Source organism: Balaenoptera acutorostrata, chromosome 7 (genome assembly GCF_949987535.1).
Source record: "Balaenoptera acutorostrata chromosome 7, mBalAcu1.1, whole genome shotgun sequence".
Lineage (NCBI taxonomy): Eukaryota > Metazoa > Chordata > Mammalia > Artiodactyla > Balaenopteridae > Balaenoptera > Balaenoptera acutorostrata.
The window spans coordinates 21246849-21264580 of NC_080070.1; the positions used below are offsets into that span (position 1 = coordinate 21246849).

The window sequence follows — 17732 nt, forward strand, 5'->3', positions numbered from 1 at the left end:
CATTTCCAGCCAGATCCTCCCTGCTGCCACCTTCATGTGCCCCTTAGTTTTTGTAAGACAGAAGGGAATGAGGTTGCTTGCTTCATTTCATTAACAAAGTTAGTGGAGAGCAGGAAAAAAGACAACTCACGGAGTTCTCCGTTCGGCCTCTCAATTTACATTTTTTTCCTGGTGGATTGGGCCCCGCATGCTGTCCATGTGTATGAAACGGGATCAGCGGGGGAGAAGAAAGCCCACATCTTTTCCCAGTCTCGGTGTCATTACTGTGTCTCTCTCAGTGTTCCAGAATATAATGGGATTTGTTCAGCTGACTTATCCTGCGTGCAGGCAACATTATCCAGACCCACACTCGGGCCTGAGGAGCAAAGAGGGGAAGATGCACAGCAACGAGAGGGGGGCTAATAAAATTTATTCCCGCTAACAAGGGAACGACCTACCCCATAATTCAGTCTGGCGATCGGGACCACTGCTTCCCGGTGCCCGCTAGAAAACACACAGACTTAATCGTTGTGGTGTGCCCTGCTCCAATTACAGTCCTGGTGGCAGCTGAGGTTGTCTGCGGTAGACAGGGAGAGAAGCGGGAACGTGGGATTGATGGGCTGGGTGGGATTTCTTTGCCCTTGACGGGCAGCTCTGAAGCTTAAGGTACAAAAGGAAAGGGACAGCACCCAGGTGGGTTTTGCTTGGAGCCATTCCAAGGCCTTCCCTGGTCTCTTCCAGGGGCCCAGCTTCGGCTTCTGGACTAGTCCCATCTCGGAGGTCACCTGCAGAACTGGGCTAGTGGATTTTCATTCCTGCTTCTTTTGCTTGGCCTGCCTGTATCTCCAGTCATGGTGTCGTGGCCCTCTCTCCTTACCAGAGGGAGGAACGCAGGGCTCTCAGCAGCAGAGCTAATGAGGAGCGGGTCAGGGGTTCAGGGATTGAACCCCTGGGATCCTGACTCGGAGCTGCTCTTGGCCCGCTATGCTCAGCATCTCCTAGGAGCGGTGCATTGCTACGGCTCGCTACTGGTTACACTCTGGACTGCAGAGAGGGTGCTGGGCTTCATGCCCTTCTCTTGGGAAAACAGCTCAAATTAGTGGCATTAGTTTCCTATTAGAAGGATAGCTTGTTATCATGATGAGTGAGTGACCACGTAGATGACCTGTATTTTGGTACCCACCCTTTTGAGTTGCTTAGAAACAGGGCACGTGGGTCTTGGGAATCTTGGTGCGATTTGTCGGGTTCTTTCTCCAGCCCCAAGACACTTTTCATGAAGCCCCTTCAATAACGTGTTGGGTCTAACTAGGTTACTGTGGCTGTGGTTTGCTGGCTTCCCCTCTCTGTCTCTGCACATTCATTCCCCCTACAGTCTCATTGAAAAAGACACAATAAAGAACCTTTCTGAGATAATGCATTAGTAATTAAGTGTAGGAGGCCTCCTTCCCGCTCCTTTCCTGATGTCTGGGCTCACAGCCGAGGTGTAGGACCGACCTTCACCTCTATCGGGGCTTCTCCAGCTTTGAAGAGAGTTCGACCACCTGGGGTCAGCACGGGCCACGGGCAGAGCTTCGGGGAGGGTTAGAAATCATAAAAGCGAGAAGAAAGTTAATGCAGAACAGTAAAGCAGTCAGAGGGTGGTATCGTCCCAAGTTTTTGGATCTCTTTCTCTGTTACAGAAACGAGCACTCAGGCACGTGGGACTATTTTATGGAGTAACAGGCTTTCTGACGAGAGTAACCTTAAGCCAACCAGGGCCTCCCCACGGGGTTCCTACCTCCCTGGGGGCTCTCTCTGCTTCCCTCCTGCCCTGCCGTCAGACGGCACACAGAGTCATGCACGGTGGGCATCAGACCCTGGTGCGTTGATGAACACCTTGGGGTCAGCGGTTCTATTTGAGATCTGGCCCCAATAAGTGGGAGATCATTATCTTCCTGTACTGCAGAGATTTACAGCTGGGGTCTGTATGTAGACATGAGCTACTACACTTACCTGATCAATATCTCCCTTTATGAAGAAATCCCACATGCGTAATTCACTGATTCCCCACTTGCAGCGGAAGTCTGCTCTGGTCAGCTCGTGTGTGTGTGTGTGTGTGTGTGTGTAATTAATTAGTGGGAAGATTCTGAGACTGCTGAGCATGAATCTTAAGTACTGCTGAGCATGAATCTAAAGACATTTTCTTTTCCACATCAGCAGGCACCTCATGGACTTCCACCTTCTTTTTCTCCTAACTTGTATTTCTTTTCTAAACTTCAGCTCTCACTTGCCTTTGGGATAGGTCAGCCCGGGAAAGGAGGAAGCCCGCTCTGATGACTAGCCAAGGGCCTCGTCGGGGTGGGAGAGGTAGTTCCTCCCAGAGATCACAGAAGGGTGGAGGGCTCATCCTGGACAGCAGAAAAGGAAGCGAGCACTGTCCCAGAGCAGCCTCTCATCCTGACAGTAGGTTCCCTGATCCTGGAATCGGTTCCTTTGGGGCCACCCTCTAGCACCCTGGAGGAAGCCTCCATGTAATGCCAGTTTTTCCCTCTAGTCTGGGAATTTGGGGTTCTGGTAACTATCTTCTCAGTAACTTGATAGGTCATGAGGGGTCATTTCACTCTCTAAGCCTCAATTTTTCTCTTCTGTCAAGTGGGGCTGTTGAATTCTAAGATCTTGAGTCATTTTCCTCTGAAATAGCACAATGTGTGAAAGCTTGGCCATGCACTGTCCTGGACAGAGAACCCAGAATTGAGCCCCAGTGTCATTTCTTCCTCGAAACCCTGCTGCTCCCCCCGGCAGTTGTGGCCCTGCCCTCTGTCCCCACAGCGCCAGGTGCATAACTGAAGCTGGGCATACGTGGCCTCGTCTAGTCATGGACCCGGTCTGTCTCCCCCACTGAGAAAGGGGCAGAAACAGAGATGTTTTCATCTTTATACTGTTGGGTCCTCACCTGATGTTTGGTACCTAGTAGGTCCTTCTTAACATCCTTAAGCAAAGTAATAAATGAAGAACAGTAAATAGCGTTGTCTTCATTTAGTGCTTCAGTTTCCCCTAATGGAAACAGGGAGTTCCAGTAGCCTAAGAGACCAAAAGTTTGATGGAAAAAGGCCCAACTGAAGGCCCCACAGTGGGTGAGCTTGGAGGGTCTCTGATGCCTTCTCCCCCCCATAATGGTCTGGCCTCCCAGCTTTGGGGGTGGGCGCAGGGGTGCTCAGGACTCCTCTGCATGAGGCTGGATGCTACTTTTGCCTTCAGGGAGGGCTGGAGAGCCCGTTTGCTCCCAGATGGAAGGACTCCTCTCTCTTCAGGAGCTGGCCATGAGCAATGGGAGGACCAGGTCTGACTTTGTATTTTCCATCCTGGGCTCAGCGACTGCAGCTGCCGGCCCAGAGCAGTCGGCGGCTGTGTCTCCCGGTTGGAGGAGGCGGCTGCATTTGTCCATCCCTACAGGCTCATCGGGTTGGCCTCCTTTGGATCAGTTTGGGATATTTGCAAACAGTGGATGCTGGTGGTGAGAGGGGCAGCCCGTGGCTATGGAAGAGACCGGGTCCCAGAGCTGAGCTAATTGGCCCACAGGGGGATGGACCTGGTGACCTTTACCTCATTAGCACTGCTTTTGGACCACTGAGCTCTGGCCTAGTTCTGATCTTTCCATAATAAGGACTCAAGGTGGGATTTCTGTAAAGGTGGGGCAACGAAGGGCAGGGCTGAAACAGCTCCACCTGGCAAGGCGGGTGCATCAGGAACCAGGCTGGGGGCCACGCTAGGCCGGAGGAGGAGTGGTTTCAGAATCAGGTTCCTGCCGCACCTCATCACCCAGGGCCTTCAGGATGGACTGGCACAGGTGTCAGATTGATGGTGGGGCGCAGGGTCGGAGGGTGATGCCCCCATCGTCTCCCAGGTCTGCCCCCTCCTTCAGCCCTTCTCAGAGGGTCTCCACAGAGACCACCAGACACTGAGGCGGCCCTCGGGTGGCTGTTTGCAGCTCTGCCCCGGAGCCTGGGGAGACCGCGGAGGAAGGATGCCGGCAGCATTTAAAATCCCCTTTCCGTGGAGATGATAGAGCTTTTCAGAGTGCCAGTCTCTCTGCAGAGTGGGAGCAATTTCCCTGTAATTGGTAAAGTAACCGTAACTGCTCCGTCATTTGAATGTAGCGACACGTAATTGCATGGTAACCTTTGCCGCCGTGCGCGAGGGAAGCACCGTGAGCTGTGAGATTGTAATCCGGAGTGTCAGCTCCGGCTCCCCACGCCACCTCCACCACGGCTGCTCGGCTCGAGGGGGCAGCCGTGGGCCCCTCCCTCCAGGTCCAGTGGGTCCTGCTCCAGTGGTCATGCTTGTCACATGCCGTTCTCTCCTGGGCTGGTCTGTGGCACCCTCAGCAAGGAAGGGACGCCTGTGGTGATCTAGGAGAGTGCTTCTTACTAAAGCGCTGGGAAGGGGTTAAGATACAGATCTCTGAGTCCCACCTCCAGAGTTTCTGATCCAGTAGATCTGGGGCGGGGCCCAAGAATTCGCATTTCTGATGAGTAGCCCAACTCTTCTGGATCTTAGACTGTTTCTCTGCTCCTTCATTCAGCCTCATTGGCCTGATAGATCTTTAGGAAGTACCACCTTTGCTGTTTCATCTTGGTAACATTAACCCCTTTAATCTTGATCACACCTCTACGAGGTGGATATCATGAATTTCCCCAAAGACGCTAAGACTCACAAAAGTTATCTGAATTGTCTAAGGATGACCAACAGTAATAAGAGCTAACACTCTCTTAGAACTTACTAAGTGCCAGACATTGTTCTACATGTATTAGTCATTTGATCCTCACCACAGCACTGGGAAGTATATGCTATTATTATTATCCCTATACTACCCATGATAAACTGGGGCACAGAGAAGTTAAATAACTTGCCCAAGGTCACACAGCATTAAATGGTGGAGCTGGGATTCAAACCTAGGCATTCTGACTCTAGTTCCACAGTGCTAGCCACTGTGAGACTCAAGCCTTTATTTAGTCATCCATCCATCCATCCATCCATCTATCCATCCATCCATCCATCATCCATTTAACGTATATGTCTTAACCTACTGTGAACCAGGAACCAAGCTAAGGATACAAACATGGGTAAAACATGGTCCCATCCTTGAGCTCATGGTCCCTGGAATCCAGTGGATCACCAATCTTAATTTATAAGCCAGGTACCCCATGAGGACAGTTATGGAAAGCAGATTTGGTATCTTCCTGATGGGGCAGAAGGGGCCCCAGAGGGTGTGTCCCTGTCTAAGGCCTTGAGGTCTATTCACAGGGTTGCCTACCACATATATTCCCATGCAGCAGACCCTAATTTCTTTCCTTGGTAAGAATGAAGCTGCTGTCTAATGAGTAAGCACTGTAGCCGTGGCCATAGCTCATCCGTGGGTGTTTGTGGAATGGCAGGGGAGAGGTGCAATCCGGGCCTGCAGGCCTGCTGGGCTCCTACTTACAGCGGAGTCCAGTCCCTTCCTGGCTCCTCTGGCTGTCACTCTAATCTTGTCATTAAGGGGCCCAGGGGAGGGCTCGGCCAGGGCCAGAGCAGAGGCTCTCCTCCCCCGTTGCCCAGGGTGCTCAGGAACCTGCACCAACCCTTACCCGTGGAAGGCTTTTGCCAATTAGCCTTCCCTTCCAGGGGCCCGGCATCTGCTCCCTGCACCCCAGCCCCCGAGGTCTGCGGGCCCTGCGGGACTCTCCCTCCTCTCTCCTCTCCTCCCAGTGCTGTAATTACTCTGTGGCTTCAGCTCAGACTTGGCGGGTGGTGTCCTTAGAGAGCTGTGCCCTGGCCGGGGGCGTGCAAGGGCCACTCCCTGCCTCCATCCTACTTCTGTTCTGGGCAGGATTTCCATTAAAAAAAAATTAACATGAAATCCCACCTTACCTTAATGAAGGGCTCTCCAGTTTAGCCGCTGTCTTCACACCTGGTATCTCACCTAGGCCTCGGGACGGGCCCGTCTTGCTATTTTACCATCAAGGGAGGTGAGGCCCAGAGGACAGGAGCAGCTTGTGCCAAAATGTGCAGCTGGGAAGCAGCTCAGCTGCCCGTGAACGCGAGACCTGTGCTTTGCCCCAACTTCGATGTTAAAACTCCCTCCCCTATCACCCCCGCTGTGAGGAAACGAGGAGTAAGCCCCTTCCCGCCCCACGCCATAGCCAGGAGACCTCAGCATCCATGCAGACCCGGGCTGCTCCTGGTCAAAGGCCTCCATCACCCCTTCATCACCTGGGGCCCCGCTCAGAGGGAGAAGTCGAGGCACGGGTGAGCCTGGGCAAGAAGCCATCGTCCCTGGAATCTCGGCACCACGGTAGGAGCCCCAGTTGTCCCCTTTGCCTCATCTGAGCCTGATGACAATACCACGAGGTAGGCAATGTGGGGATGTACCTGTCAGGTGCAGGTGAGGAGCCCGAGACCTGCCTCCTGATGGGGCCTCGCAGGGAGCTGTCATGAGCTGAAACCAGCAGAGTCCTAGCTGCCAGGCCACCAGGCTGAGCTCTCCTCACTTCCTTCCGATGAAAACATTCCTTACTTGGCCCCTTGACATGCAAGATGCCGCAGTGGCAGAGACTTGCAAGTCCCTGACTTTCTGCCTCTGAGCAAGCAGGGATTTAATGTGGCAACTGGCTGAACGCACACTCTCTTTTTGTACGTGGTTGGTTTTTATCTCGTGTTCTGCCCAGCGAAGAAGAATGGTATTTGGAAACTCACCACTCAGAAATGTAGTTTCGGGGGGCTGAGCGGCCTGAGCCTTGTCAGGTCGATGAGGCGTGTATTTGTGCCAGGGACGGTGGGAAGCGTGGACGGCCTCGCTCCCTGCCTCAGTATCCCCTTGTGCGGAGCAGACAATCATTCGGTCTCACCTACTTGGAAAATGGGTTGTAATGGGTGAGATCCTTTTGCTAATGGCAGAAGTCCCAGCAGCACAGTTCAGGGCCCAGAAAGTCCAGGATGAGGACTCCTTCTGAACCAGAGGCAGGAACATGCAAGGCCATGAAGATTCCTACGCTGCCCTCTGAAGGCTTGGCAGGTCACGGCAGTTACGTCCAGCAGGGAGAAAACAGTGTCTGCCCTTTATCTGGATTTTTCCTTCCTCTCTTCTGTCCATCTCTTTCTGTCTCCACTCTGTCTCCCCCCGCCCCCATTTCCTCATTTTAGGAAAGAACCATAAAGATCAGACCAGACCTTGAAAGCTTCCTCCCACCTTTGACTCCTATAGTTGTTTTTGAAGGGGTGGGGTGCGTTTGGTCCGGGCTGTTGGGCCAGACCCTGCAATAGAGGCCAGAGGCAGTGCCAACCGTGGCGCAGTCGTCTGCTCTGCACGTGGCCTGCCGAGCCCGCCCGTGCTCTCTCCCTCCCTGCCCTGGCTACTCCCACCACCATAAGAGGGAGGGTGTCGGTGCTCAGCACACTGTCTTCCCTGAGATGAACAGCACCGCTAGGAGAGAGCTGAGGGAACCCCCGCATCCCTGGAAAGCGCAGAGTTGGCCGTTTGCACGCAGCTCCACTGGCAAGAGCCTGCCTGCTGGTTCTCCAGATGCCTCTTCCTTGGGCTGGATTGAAGCCTTTAAAAAATGACACCTTGTATTTTACTTCACTCCTTTCTCTGCAAAGTCCTAAGACGTTTACAGGCATGAGCTCTATAGGCTTTATGGAAGGAAGCTCATCAAAAAGCAGAGGTTGTTTCCTTCATCTTTCTAGCGTGGAAAATAAAAGCACAGGGAGATGGAATGAGTCTTCTAAGAGCACACAGTTCTTCTGAGAAAAAAGGGGAAATCCAGTGCAGGATCCTAGCACCTTGGGGAGATCTGTGCCAACCCAAAGCTGCTCAGTGGAGGGCACTGGAGGCCCCTCACCAGCCATTGTCAAGGTCTTCTACACTCCCCAGTAGGACTCCCTAGCTGTGACCCTCTGGTCCCTAGCTGTGACCCTCGGGAGCCTGGAATAAAACAGGGAGAATTTCAGCTAAAACACTGGGGGTGGGGTGGAGCAGGGAAATGGGCCGAAGGCTTTTCTTGTTGCTTCCCTGACTCCTGAAATTGTCCCAGAGTCAGAAGCAAGAGTTGGGTCAGTGTGTCCCACAGGGTACCTGGGAAAATATTCTCTTTAAGGGATGCTAAGAGGTGTTCCGGTCAAAAAAGTGGTTTAGGGAATAAAATGCTGAGAGAATTTTAAACATATTTCTTCCTAAAAAGACTTTACAGACCCTTCTTGTAACAATTAGCAATGTCTTACATGGTGTTAGAATGCACTGCGTTTCAGTACATTTCCCAAAATTATTTGCCCAAGGAGCCCGTTTATGGTAGAATATCTTGTGGGACTGGGGTTCCATGGAGGACACTTTGGGAAATGCTGGTGAAGGTATGACAAGGTCAGGCTGCCTGCCCTTCTTCGCCGTGTTCTAAAAGAAGCAGAGAGCCTGAAGTGGGACACAGTGAGGCACCTGTGGCCTGCTGAGTTCATCCACAAACCTTCCACTCCTCCCATTCCTCCTTTCCCCAGCCGATTGTCTGTACATGTCTCTGCCATGGTGTTGTCGCACATGTGTTAACATTTCTAGTTATCTGTTCCACACGTTCGAGTCCTCGTCTGTGTGTCTGCTCAGTAGTAAGTGTGTAGATGTGGAGACCTCGCCCCTCTCGCTCCCCAGCAAGGCTGTCTGGAGCCCATGCTCATGGGTGCTGGCCCAGTGCTTTCCCAAGGGATGGTGAAGATGGACCATCTAAACTACCAAGATGGTGCCTGGGGGGGTTGGAGGAGGGGCAGAGAGACCACGGCGTATAGTGTAAGGAGACGCCAGGGATCTGTGACTTTTTGCATGGTCCTGCAACCTACTTAGATGACTGTTGACAGGTTACCTAGTTTCTCTGGAGCTGAGTTTTTCATGTAATAAAGGAGGGATTTATAACAGATGATCCATCTGTAAGGATTCTTCTAGCTCCAGAGTTCTCTGACTCAGTACCTCCACCCATTGCCCTGGTGCTCGCTCTAATTTTTCTCCGTCTTCATTTTCAGCTCTTAACCATTGATGACAACTTCTGTGGCCTGGATATGAACGCCCCCCTGGGTGTGTCTGAGATGGTGCGTGGCATCCCCGTCTTCACGGAGGACAAGGACCGCATGACTTCTGTCATCGCATACGTCTACAAGAATCATTCTCTGGCCTTCGTGGGCACCAAAAGTGGCAAGCTGAAGAAGGTAGGACAAGGTGTAGTCATTTTGGTTCTTTCGCCCTCAGGATGGATGTTCTCTTGCATTCTTTTACTACCTTGGACCTGGTTGGCAATGATACAGGTTTGAGCTAAGGAGCTGTGTTGCTGTTGAGGTCGTCAGTGATACTCTTGTCCTTTCTCTGCCTTCACACGCAGGGTTGTTGTGGGACTCGCAGTGGGTGAGTGTGTGGATCCTTCTCTTCCGTTGGGCTGGGGTGCTCCTGAGAGGTGCATCTCCAGGTTGCTAGGCCATTCTAAATACGGTGTATTCTGTCCAACTTGGGCTTATGCCCCAAGGCAGTAGCTTTATGAGGCCTGGGTGGTTGCGGAGGATGGACAGGGGCAAGGGATATGCCTGTTCCTCCCGCTTCAGCCCTTCTGGCTGGTGCATCCATGTGGACTCCATTCAGGGAAACCGACGGAGAAAAGTGTAGAACCTGCTGGAGTAGCTGTTAGGGCTAAGAGCCAAGTCGTGGGACGGGGAAACCCTGCATGTTTTGGGGGCACAGAACTGCCCTAGGGGGAGTCGAACCGTGTGATCTGGGGACGTGAGTTTTCTCCTTGTTCTCCAGAAGCTTGCTGACTTCAGGGGCACTGGGTGGCCTTGGCCCATCCGCCGTGTTGGGGGCCCCTATCTATCCAGAACTATTTTCTCGCCCACCTCTGCTTGGGTTCTCATCTCAGTGAGTTGGTGCTGGCCCCATAGGGTGCCCTCCTTGCTTGGATTAAAAGCCTTTCTAAGACTCTAGGCAGTAGGTCCTGTTTTCTGTTGGCTGATAATTATACTTGAGTCTTTTCCCTGGGAAATATTGATGACTCCATGTGTGGAGATCCTGCTTGTTTTAATTAGGCTTCCCTTGGAATTAACTGGACATTGTGTGATTCAGATGGATAAAGCGGCACTGCCTGATCTGAGACGGAATTTTGAATTTCTCTTTGCTGTATTTGTGGGTGTTAGCTTGATGGTCAAGGGGAAATGCTCTCTGCAAATCTAGAGACTGTGCCTGTTCTCCCATCCTACTGTGTGACAGCCCATTTCAGCAGTTGTTTTTTTCTTTAGAGTGTACGTCTCTGTGGAACAGGCAGTGGTGCTGGAGGGGGAGAGGTGGGGAGCAGAGCGTGTGGGGGCTGGGGATGTGTGTGGAGCAGTTGCATGCATAGCAGCTGGAAGAAGAAACATATGTTGGGGAAACGCCGTGGCACGCTGCAAGGGGGATGCAGGCAACGCGCCACACATCTGGGATTGCCCACCTCGTCGTACTGCGCTGCCTCCTGTGTCAAGTTAACAAATAACTTGACCATCGTCCGTATAGCTTTAAGAATTACATTTTATGGTCGGCCTTCTGTGAAGAATATATTAAACACAATTGAATGTTTTCTTGCTGCCTTGACCTTCTCGTTTAGATTACTACTCACATGTTGAACGGGGTTCACGGACGCCCAGGGAAGATGCTGGGAGGTGTAGGTGCGTTGTATTTGATCGCTGTAGCCTTCCCGGCTCTTCTCCTAGCGTACCTTGTCACTCAGCACTTTCAGATGCTGCCAGGAAGTGCTGGTCCACATCAGCGCCTTTCTCCCTCCCTCAGTCTTTGGCTTCCAGCTTTCAGTGAGCTAGGAAATCAGATAACCAAGCTTGCTGAAATTGTGTCTGATAAACCTCAGTATAAATCGAGGAGGGAAGTCCACGAGCTGTAGAGCAGGGACCGCGGGGATGTTTCCGTTAGTTGCTCAGATGACTTCATTCTTCACTAGGAGTCAAGGAATTTGATTTGCTGGCAAAGCGAAGTCTAAATACCAAAAGCATTCCCATATACAGTTCACACAGTGAAATGTCTTGACCTGCTTTGCTTGCTCTGATGGGTGAATAAGTACTGTTGAGGGTAAATAAGTAAGCAAGGAAATTTGGGGTGCTTTAGCTCTTGTGTCCACTGAGCCCAATCTCAGTGCAAGGGAGAGGTGACTTCCTGCAATGTGCTGAAAGATGTCCACCCCCTAAACTTCCTACCAGGTGCCAGAGGATCCTTCGCTTTCTGGCCAGACCAAGTAGACCCTGTAGAAGGTTTTTTTTTTTTTTTTTCTGCTATTGTCTGAGCTGGTTGGTATATGGTGTCAGTGAAATAAACTTTGAAAATTCAGCGCACATAACAGAACAGAAAGTTGTTTTCTCTTGGCGGCGGGGGGAAGATGTTTCTTGGCCATGGCTGCATCGTAAACCCAAGACGGTCGACTTGCAAATGTGTGCTCTTGGTCAGAGGCTGGACGGAGGCTCATGGGGGCTGGCTTCTTCTCCCCTGTGGAAGCCGGCCTCCTGATGGGAGGTGAGGGTGCAGCCCATCTCCATGAGTGTGGGCTGAGGACACCTCCGGGAGCTTGGGCAGGCCAGGCGCACACAGACATCCCTCATGGGGCAGGCTGTGGGCAAAGCCTTGCCTTGAAGTTTCCCCAGAGGTCAGCCAGGCCAGCAATGACAGGCAACACCTGACTGGGAGCCTTGGGACTTTATAAACCGTGGGCTGGCCTTTCTCATCTTTTACTTTGCGGGGGTGGGGGGGGCGGTGGGAGGGCTTATATAGGAACAGTTCTGTTTCACCACCTGGGACATTATATTTAATTTCCAGAACTATAGTGGGACTGGTGAAGCATAAACATTTGAGAGGTAAGACCAGAGGGTCACGTGGTGGGGAATGAGCCAGGGGCCCTCCCGGGGAAAGCCAGGCCATCAGGGCAGCCAAACTTTCTGCTCCACGAGCTCAGAGCGGGAGCCTTTTTAATAGTTTAGCTGAAGTTCAGCTACCCTCCTGCAGACTCAGCACAGCTGGCCCAGGGGGACAGTCTGAGTTGGTAGAGGAAAGCCGGGCCGCGGAGTCTGTTGTTTGAAATAATAAAAAGCGAAACTGGCCAGTTTATTTATTTTTTCTAAACAATAGAATTTCCCAGCACCCTTGCTCGCTAAGCACCACTCCCCTTTCCTTGTAATAACTCTGCCTTGCTTTTCCCAGAGGTTATCAGGACCCCATTCACCTTTTGGGCAGAGGCCCAGCCATGAAAAGCTCTGGGACTGCAGGAGGACTTAGCAGGAAGTTTTGTGAGCTACTGAAACCAGGGGGCGAGAATAATGGAAATCACACTGTCGCCGTAATTACAGAGCTGATTTCTCTGAGCCCTGTAATAATCTCCCGTGTGTATCAAGGGCCTCGCAGAGTTCTCTGCAATATGACAAGGGACTCAAGGTGGGAAGGCTGGGTGGGAGGGGTTTGGGAGGTTTGCTAAGAGTAAGGGAGTTTGCTGTGAGTTTCAGGGGTCCAGAAGCTAGACTGTAGCTATCCATGGGCTGCCCTCAAAATTACTGCCTTTTCATTGTGTTTGAAAGGTGTGGGTCCCCATCATTCGTGACCTTGTCTCTGATGACCATAATTTCACTCCTTTAGTGCACACATCACATGAGGCAGGGGCAAAGGAGGTGAGGAAAGTACCAATTTGGACGTCTTATTTTTTCTGATGTGTGTGTGCTACAGCTGGCATTGGCATCCTTTTCCGTGGGCTGTTAAGAAATGTGGCACATAAATGCTCCAGTCATCAGGAGGTACCTAGGAAGTTAGGAATAAGTCACAGACTATTGCAGTTTCAACTATAGGGAAAACTCTTAAGGCAAACACCATCCTGATTTGCTTTAAGATGTCCGTATAAATCTGGAAAACTTTGAACCAGCTTGGGGTAACGAGGTCAGTGTTGCCTCAGAAGGACAAGATCTCTTTGCTTGAATATTCCAGCCAGAAGTCCACCCTGCTTTCTCTGTCTCTGTTACATTTTTACCACTAAATGATCATATTTTATGGCTGCTGTTCAACAGTGAATTACTGCCTGCCATTAGTGGGAGAGTAATGTTCACTGTGAACCAAAACATCATAAACTTCTCCTTGAGGTGTGCTTGCTCCTTTCATTTTGTGATTGTATCTTTCTTGGGTGTTTTGTTAGGCTGAACTGCTCACACGAAGGGGCAGAACACTTGGTGGATGTTGGTTAAGCAGAACCCTGGCGGGCCCTGCTACTGGCTTGTAGTAGGATGTGTGTGTGTGGGCATGTGAGCACGCACATGGGCAAACCACCCCATACCAGCCCCTCTGGATAGGAATTGGGTGTGTGTCAGCATGGAGGGTCAGTAGCAGTAGATAACACAAAGTCATTCTTCTTGGGAATTGTCATGCAGATTAATTCAGTCTTCCCAATTTTTTTTTCTTGAGCCTCTTTGAATTTTTTTTACATTTTATTTTATTTTATTGAAATATAGTGGATTTACAATGTTGTGTTAGCTTCAGGTGTACAGCAAAGTGATTCAGTCATACATATCTATCTATCTATCTCTTCTTTTTTTCAGATTCTTTTCCCTTACAGATTATTACAAAACATTGAGTATAGTTCCCTGTGCTATGCCAATAAGTAGGTCCTTATTGGTTATCTATTTTATATATAGAAGTATGTATATGCTAATCTCAAACTCCTAATTTATTCCTCCCCCGCCTTCCCCCTTTGGTAATAATAATAAGTTGTCTATGTCTGCGGTTCTATTTCTGTTTTGTATATAAGTTCATTTGTATCCTATTTTTTAAAGATTCCACACATAAGTGATACATATGATATTTGTCTTTCTCTGAGCCTATTTGAAATTGATTTGCTCATGTTCCATAGGCCCTGACCATGGGTCCAGAAAGGCAACCAGCCAGAGGTGGAGGGAGATCCACCTGAAGCTGTGTCGTTCTGAACATAAGTTCTCAGGAATGGGTGCTGTATGTGTTTCTGTAATGCTTGAGTCACAGAGCAATACCAGATCAGAGATGTGCGGCCCCTGCCCTGCAACTTCCTCAGTGTATCTGAGAATTCTCCTTAATATTCACCTGGAAATTTAAATCAACTTTAACTAAAAAGAGATTCATGCCACGGGAGGCTCTCCAGATGGCTGCAGACATCACAAAATCCAATTGAGATACAGCTGGAACTCCAGCTTGCCCAGGGCCCTGCCATCAGAGCAGAGGCTCAGTGTACCTGGTGTAGGGTTTGGTCAGTTTGCTCTGACATGTTAGGAGTTTCTCAAACCAGAGCTGCTGGCCAGTTTGCATGTGTTTAGATACCCAAGCAGAAGAGAAATATGGAAGAATCAATGCTGGATAGTTTCCATTATGGGAGAAGTCCATCAAAGCTTCTTTTTCTTTTCTTTTTTTTTTTTGGTTATTTTCATCGTGTTATGTTTCTGCATTTCCCACCCCTGGTTTTGCAAGTAGTAAGGCTGTATAGATCTTAACCTGTGAGTTAAGTGAGGGGGAGGCTGAGGATGAGGGTGTCGTAGACAGAAGAGCACAGCAGATGTTCCAGGGGGGCCCCCTCCTTCCTCTGACTTCACGTCTGAGCAGGGACAGAGAGACAGCTGTTGGGTTCTCAGTCCTTCAAGCCTGGGGATCCTGGGACTGGCCTTCAGACCAGCTTCGCCTTGTGCCCACCCATCCACTTCTCACGGTCCTACTCCCACCTCGTTTCAATCTCCTCCGCTAGGTCGTAGGCCTTTTTGTCCACATTGTACCCAGGAGATATGGAAACCAGCTAAGCTTGGCAGTATCCTCTTGGGTATATCTTATATTCTTGAACAATATCAAGCCCTCACTCAACCATCCTTTTTGCATAAATGTGTCCTCACTGGCACTATTTTCTTATCCTTTCCTACTTTTCACTACTTGGCCCTGAGGCTCACCCACTGTCCCTGCAGGTCCCTGGTAGGGATCTCAAGTGGTCACCAGTGCTGACCTGAGTGGGGTTGGGGTGGTGTCCTCCCAATTTCACATCTGCTGCAGCCCCTCCCAAGGCAGTTCGATGCCAAGAGCTGGGGCTCAGACTCATTCTCCTCCTGGTGTCCTCTTGAGACACACTTTGAGATCCCCAGAAAATACTACCCTGGGAACATTTGTCATTCTGTTTTCCAAATGATCATTGCTAGTGCACATGATTTAAGGAGATGGTTTTAGGTGAGCTTTGCCAGTTCAAGATTAATTGATACGTGTGTGCCGTTTTTTTTGAATCATATGTGCGTGTGTGTATATATATACATTTGTGTAGAATGATCCTGATCATAAATTAAAACGCAGACATGAAAACTGAAGAAAGTGCTGCAGAAACACCCCAAATCATAGAGCGCACTCAGTCAGCTGATGCTCAAATGCCAGACGCGCTGGAGGAATTCATCCAGTGACACATGCAATTGAAGTAAAATATTGTGCTTTACAAGAACGTATCATTAAAAGGAAAACTAGCAGCATATCAGGAGTCTGGCCATGTAACCAAGACAACAAATATGGGAAAGGATAAAAGACATGATGTACCAGAGGAAGAGGGAGGAAGCAGAAGGCAAGAGGAGGAGGTGGGCCTCCAGCTGTAAATGGTCCCCTCACTGTTGGGCTCATAGCTGATAGACTCTGGATGGGAAGAGAATAGAATCCAGATGGTGATACCAGTGGCGGCTCTCAGCAAGGACAGGACCACGGATGGGGGAGGCAGTGGTGGCCAGATTGGCTCAGAGCCCACCAGCTGAAGCTCTGATTGGGGGTCTGCTTATAGCTCCTACTTGTTCTCAAATGACTTCCTGTGAATGTGGCCACTGGGCTTACTTCCTGGTGGTGTCCTGGTGCTCTTTCCAGAGGCTTTGGTTTCTCACAGAGGCGTTCACAGTGACTTCTGAAGGAGCTCCGCAAGTCTCCCGCGTTCACTCCATGCCTTCTATCCTGTCCCCAGGGGACACAGATGTATTGGTTATGGATTGATGTGTAACAAATGACTCTGAAACACAGAGGCTTAAAACAACACTTATCTCACAGGGTCTGTGGGGCCGGATTCCAGGCCCGGCGTAGCTAGGTCCTCTGGCTCAGGGTTGCGCACAGACTGTAGTCAAGGTGTTGGCTGGGGCAGCCACCGTCTCCAGGATCAAGGACGGACTGGGAGAGGATCCTCTTCCAAGACCGAGCATGTGGCAGTACAAGGCCTCAGGTCCTCACTGGAGACATCAGTCCCTTGCCATGTGGGCCTCTCCGTGACGGCCGCTCACACCACGTGGCAGCTGAGAGAGAGAGAACCAACAAGAGACGGCGAGCATGATGACAGCCAGTCTTTTTGCTAATTTCAGAAGTGTCATCCTGTCACTTTCGCATCATCCTATTAGAAGCTAGTCACATGGTCCAGCCCACACTCAGGGGAGGGGCGTCCACAAAGCAGGAATACCCGGAGGCAGGGGTCATTGAGGTCATCTTAGAGGCTGCCTGCCACACGAGGGCTTTGTTTCTGGGCCATCAAGGACACCGGAACCAATATTTTTAAAGGTCAAGTTGAGCTTTAGTGATATAGTAAGGGGCAGAGCCCTGCTCAGGAACCAAAGTGGCCCCAGCTTTAAATCCTGACTGCTGGCTCCCAGAGGTTTTGACTGACATAGTAGAGAACCCAGAGGATGAGCAGGAAGGGGTGAAGTGGCCTGCCACTCCCACAGGGCCAGAGGGTGCCGCACCGTTCTCAGCAGGAGGTCTGGGAGCACGTGGGGGCCGTCCTGGGGGCTCTGCTGATCTTATGGAAACAGTGGTGGTTTATGAGGGTGGATGAGAGAGACTTACGTTTCAAGTCGGGAACTGATGAGAGCTCTGTGTCCATGGAGAATCCATGCCTCCTGACTGATCTCTTTGAAGGATCACCTAGCTTTTAGGAAAGGGTCATTTTCCTGTGAATAGAGCTGGCAGGAAAGAGGATGGGAAGGGAACTACTGTGCTTCGAACACCTCGTAGGTACCAGGCACTGTTCTAGGTGCTTCCCTTGTGTTATGTACATTGATCGTCTCATGTCGTCCTCAGTGTTTCCTTTTGGGGTAAAGACCGCAACCTCCATTTTACACAGGAGGAAAGGAATTAAGTAACTCGCCAGAGTGCGCACGATTTGATCTGAGGTCTGCCTTCATTGATACAGCCGTATCATGGGCTCCACCTGCAGCTGTGCTCTCGGGCTGTGGGTAAATCTCACCTCCAAAACCGGGAGAGTTGCGCCTCCTACCCTGGGCCAGCGCACCCGTTGGCCAGAACCTTCCTACCTTCCTTTCCTTCCTTCTGCGCTGCCCTGGCTCAGGGCCCCAGTGGATGGTTGTAACGGAATTCCCCACTGCAAGGCGCTCCCCACTTTAATTTCCTGTAAATTGTGCCAGACTCATCTATCTAAAACAGCTCCAATTCTCTCACTCTCCTAGTTAAAAATATACATATATCTTCTCCTCCAAGCGTCTGTGGCTCCCATTGCCTGTCACCCGCCTGCACGTCAGAGGTCCAGCCACCCTGGGGACACAGGTCTTCCAGCTCAGCCCCTCAGCCCTGCACACTGCCTGGCCCCTCACGTTTTTGCTTTTTATTTATGTATTTTTTAATTAATTAATTTATTTATGGCTGCATTGGGTCTTCGTTGCTGCGTGCAGGCTTTCTCTAGTTGCGGCGAGTAGGGGGCTACTCTTCGTTGCGGTGTGTGGGCTTC

The 17732-nt window shown here is 50.8% G+C and overlaps 1 protein-coding gene across 1 annotated transcript in view; it reads left to right on the plus strand.

Moving 5' to 3' along the window:
- Window positions 1–17732, plus strand: part of PLXNA4 (plexin A4) — a 446153-nt gene that overhangs the window by 72180 nt on the left and 356241 nt on the right. The window contains exon 3 of the mRNA XM_007177142.2: window positions 8998–9180. Coding sequence (XP_007177204.2) covers window positions 8998–9180 — 183 coding nt within the window. The remainder of the gene's footprint in view (window positions 1–8997; window positions 9181–17732) is intronic.